The following is a 4956-nucleotide window of genomic DNA, read 5'->3' as shown; positions in this document are numbered from 1 at the left end:
GGCCCCCAGCCACTCTGGGCACTGGCTACCCTGGACACTGGCTACCCCAGTCACCCTGGTGCTGGGGGACCCTTGGGTGCTGGGTACCTGGGATTTGAAGTAGGTGTCCTGCAGTGTTTGGGGGTCCCAGGTGTTGGGAACTGGGGTGTCTCTGGGTGCTGGGGTCCTGGGTGCTGGGTATTGGGGGGGTCTCAGGTGTGGGGGTTCCAGATGCCGGGGTCCAGGGTGCAGGTACCTGGGATTTGAAGTAGGTCTCCTGGGGGGTGGAGAGGACGTCGGCAGAGGCGATGTCGAGGTGCAGCAGGATCTGGCGGAAGGACGGCCTGTTCCGGGGCTTGCTGTTCCTGAAGGGGGACACAGATGGGTGCTGGAAGGGTGCTGAGGCTTTTTTGGGTCCCCATAACCAGGGATCCCCCTTGCCAATGGCAGGTCCCTCATGGTGGTCCCTACAGTGGGGTGCCCATGGTGGGTTCCTTATGGGATGAATCTACCATGGCATGGGTGCCCGTGAAATGTTCCCAGGTGGGGTGTCCCCATGGTGGGGGTCTCTCCATGGTGTGATGTCCTCATGGTTGGGTGTCCCTATGTTTGAGTGTCCTCATGGTGTGATGTCCCCTTTTTTTTTCCCTACAGTGGGGTGCCCATGGTTGGTTCCTTATGGGATGAATCTACCATGGCATGGGTGCCCGTGAAATGTTCCCAGGTGGGGTGTCCCCATGGTGTGATGTCCCCATGGTGGGATGTCCCCATGGTGTGATGTCCCCATGGTTGGGTGTCCCCATGGTTGGGTGTCCCCATGGTGTGATATCCCCATGGTGTGATGTCCCCATGATGTGATGTCCCCATGGCGCACTCACCAGCACTGGCGCAGCAGCACCTTGAAGCCATCGGGGCAGCTGGAGGGGACGGGCAGGTGGAGGCTGTTGCTGCCCACCCCCCAGATGATGGCAGAGGAGTCCACGTCCTTGTAGGGGATCTCGCCCGTCAGCAGCTCCCACAGCACCACCCCGAAGGACCTGTGGACACCAGCACCCATGGGCTCCAGCACCCAAGGCCAGGCACCCCCAGTGTCCTCGCGCTGTCCCCAATGTCCCCGAGGTCCCTGTGTCCTCACCAGATGTCCACCTTCTCGGAGACGGGCTCGTTGCGGATGACCTCGGGCGCCATCCAGGCCACGGTGCCGGCGAAGGACATCTTGGTGCTCTTGTCAATGAGCTCCTTGGAGGTGCCGAAGTCCGAGATCTTCACCACGTCGTCATAGGTGATGAGCATGCTGGGGGGCACCCGCTCAGCACCACGCCAATGACACGCCAATGACACGGCCACGGAACCGCCACGGGCATGCAACTGCTACGAGCATCGTTGGGTCATGGGCATGCCACCACCATGGGCACGCCACTACCGTGGGCACAACACCATCATGGGCACACCACCACCACGGGCATGGCACCACCAAGGGCACAGCACCATCATGGGCATGGCATCATCACGGGCACACCACCATCACGGGCACGGCACCACCAAAGGCACAGCACCATCATGGGCATGGCATCATCACGGGCACAGCACCATCATGGGCATGGCATCACCATGGACGTGGCATCATCATGGGCACAACACCACCACGGGCATGGCATCATCATGGGCACAGCACCATCATGGGCATGGCATCATCACGGGCACAGCACCATCACGGGCACGGCACCACCAAAGGCACAGCACCATCATGGGCATGGCATCATCACGGGCACAGCACCATCATGGGCATGGCATCACCATGGACGTGGCATCATCATGGGCACAACACCACCACGGGCATGGCATCATCATGGGCACAGCACCACCACGGGCATGGCATCATCATGGGCACAGCACCATCATGGGCATGGCATCATCACGGGCACAACACCATCACGGGCACGGCACCACCAAAGGCACAGCACCATCATGGGCATGGCATCATCACGGGCACAGCACCATCATGGGCATGGCATCATCATGGCCATGGCATCATCATGGACATAGCACCATCGTGGACATGGCATCACCATGGGCACAACACCATCATGAACATGACACCACAGTGGACATGGCATCACCATGGATGTGGCACCACCATGCGCATGGCACCATCATGGGCATGGCATTGTCATGGACAATGGCACCACCATGGACATGGCACCATCATGGGCATGGCATCACCATGGGCATGGCACCATCATGAACATGGCATCACCATGGATGTGGCATCATCATGGGCACAACACCATCATGGGCAAGGCACCATCATGGGCAGGGCATCAGCATGGACATGGCACCACCATGGGCACGGCACCATCATGGACGTGGCATCATCATGGATGTGGCATCATCATGGGCATGCCACCACCATGGATATTGCTCCATGCCAGCACCATCATGGACATGGCATCACCATGGGCACCAGCACGAGCATGGCATCACCATGGGCATGCAACCGCCATGGGCACTGTCCTATTGTGGACACACCATCACCATGGGTACACAACCATCACGGACATGGCCCCAAAATGGACATGGCACCACCGTGGACGTGGCACCACCATGAGCATGGTCCTATTGTGGGCACCCCACCACCACCGTGGACATGCAACAGTCTCCCCCATGCAGCCACCAAGGACAAGGCACCACCACAGGCACAGCCCCCATCATGCAACCTCCACGCGCATGCCCCCTACCACGACCACGCCGCCACCCTGGGCACCCACCCCAGCACCCATGGGTGCTCCCTGAGCCCCCGTCCCTGCTCACTTGGGCGACTTGAGGTCGCGGTGGATGATCTTGTGGAGGTGCAGGTAGTTCATGCCGCCGGCGATGCCCATGGACCAGTCCACCAGGAGGGACGGGGTGACCTTGCGCCCGGCGCGCAGCACCTCGTAGAGCTGGCCCTGGGCGCAGAACTCCATGATGATGCAGTAGCAGGGTGCCTGGGTGCACACACCCCTGTGGGCACAGCGGCACCCTCAGCACCCGCTGCACGGCCAGATGGGGCGCCCGGCAGCACCCAGGAGCACCGGGGCACCTGGTTGCACCAGGACACCCAGCTCTACTGGGGCACCCAACTCTACTGGGGCACCCAACTGTTTTGGGGTACCCAATTCTATTGCAGGACCCAACTCTATTTGGGAACCCAACTGTATTGAAGAACCCAACTCCATTGGAGCACCCAACTGTATTGGGGCACCCAACTCTATTGGAGCACCCAACTGTATTGGGGCATCCAACTCTATTAGAGCACCCAACTCTATTGGAGCACCCAACTTCTTTGGGGCACCCAACTCTATTGGAGCACCCAACTGCATTGGGGCACCCAACTCTATTGGAGCACCCAACTGCATTGGGGCACCCAACTCTATTAAAGCACCCAACTCTATTGGAGCACCCAACTCCATTGGGGCACCCAACTCTATTGGAGCACCCAACTGTACTGGGGCACCCAACTCTCTTGGAGCACCCAACTCTATTTGGGAACCCAACTGTATTGAAGAACCCAACTGCATTGGAGCACTCAACTGCATTGGGGCACCCAACTCTATTGGAACACCCAACTGTATTGGGGCACCCAACTGTATTAGAGCACCCAGCTCTATTGGGGCACCCAACTCTATTGGAGCATCCAGCTCTACTGGGGCACCCAACTCAGTGTATTGGAGCACCCAATTGTATTGGGGCACCCCACTCTATTGGGGCACCCAATTCAGTGTATTAGAGCACCAAACTGTATTGGGGCACCCAATTCTATTGAGACACCCACCTCTAGTGGGGCACCCAACTCTATAGGGTGTTCCCCATGACCATGGCGCCCCCATGGCATGCCCCTGCTTCGTGCTGTGTTCAAGCCCATGATCATGACGTGTGCATGCCCACAGCTGGCCCACAGTGTGTTCATGCCCATGCCGTGTCCATGCCATGCCATGTCCTGTGCCCACAGTGTTCTCCATGCCCCATGCCCATGACTTGCTCATGCCATGGCCTCTTCCCATGCCCATAGCATGTTCATGCCCCATGCCACGTCCATGCCCCATGCCCATGGTGTCCCCATGCCCATGCCACATCCATGTCCTGTGCCCACGGTGTTTTCCATGCCCCATGCCCATTACTTCTTCATGCCATGTCCACTTCCCATGCCCATAGCACGTCCATGCCCCATACCACGTCCATGCCCCATACCATGTCCATGCCCCATGCCCATGGTGTCCCCATGCCCATGCCACGTCCATGCCCCATACCCATGGTGTCCCCATGCCCCATATCACGTCCATGCCCCATGCCCATGGTGTCCCCATGCCCATGCCACGTCCATGCCCCATACCCATGGTGTTCTCCATGCCCATGACTTGTCCATGCTACATCCTCACTCCATGACCATGCCTCACACCACATCCATGCCCTGTGCCCACGGTGTCCTGCCCCCCACCCCACGCCCGTGCCAGTCCCAGCATCCCCCGCTCACTTGAAGGTGATGATGTTGGGGTGCTTGAGCTTGCGCAGGTGCTTGATGTCGGTCTCCTTCAGGTCCCGCACCTTCTTCACCGCCACCTCCTCGCCGTGGAAGCGGCCCAGGAAGACGGCGCCCTGCGCCCCGCTGCCCACCCACTGCAGGTCCAGGATCTCCTCGAACGGCACCTCCCAGGGGTCTGCGGGCACCCGCACCCATGGCATCCCCACACCGGCACCCCCCGGAGCACCCACACCCATGGCACCCCCACACCAGCATCTCCAGTGTGCCCACACCCGTGGCACCCACACATTGGCACCCCTGGAGCATCCCCAACTGTGGCACCCACCCCTGCACCCTCCTCTGCACCCCTTTCCCTGCCTCATTGCCACCCCATTTCCCCCAGCACCCATTTTCCTGTCCCCATAGCACCCTCCTTTGCCCCACTGCACCCTCACGGTCCCCATAGCACCCTCCTT

At 60.0% G+C, this 4956-nt stretch overlaps 1 protein-coding gene across 1 annotated transcript in view; it reads right to left on the bottom strand.

The window, feature by feature from the left end:
- MAP3K12 (mitogen-activated protein kinase kinase kinase 12) overlaps positions 1-4956 on the bottom strand; it is a gene marked incomplete at its 5' end in the record, with an annotated part of 6873 nt that overhangs the window by 857 nt on the left and 1060 nt on the right. Inside the window, 5 exon segments of the mRNA XM_010182399.1 lie at positions 236-344; positions 858-1016; positions 1115-1273; positions 2791-2982; positions 4493-4676. Coding sequence (XP_010180701.1) covers positions 236-344; positions 858-1016; positions 1115-1273; positions 2791-2982; positions 4493-4676 — 803 coding nt within the window.

This window comes from Mesitornis unicolor, unplaced genomic scaffold, assembly GCF_000695765.1.
Source record: "Mesitornis unicolor isolate BGI_N332 unplaced genomic scaffold, ASM69576v1 scaffold18904, whole genome shotgun sequence".
NCBI classification, from domain to species: Eukaryota; Metazoa; Chordata; class Aves; order Mesitornithiformes; family Mesitornithidae; genus Mesitornis; species Mesitornis unicolor.
The sequence above is the reverse complement of the archived record's forward strand: the minus strand, read 5'-3'. Positions and strand labels throughout refer to the sequence as shown.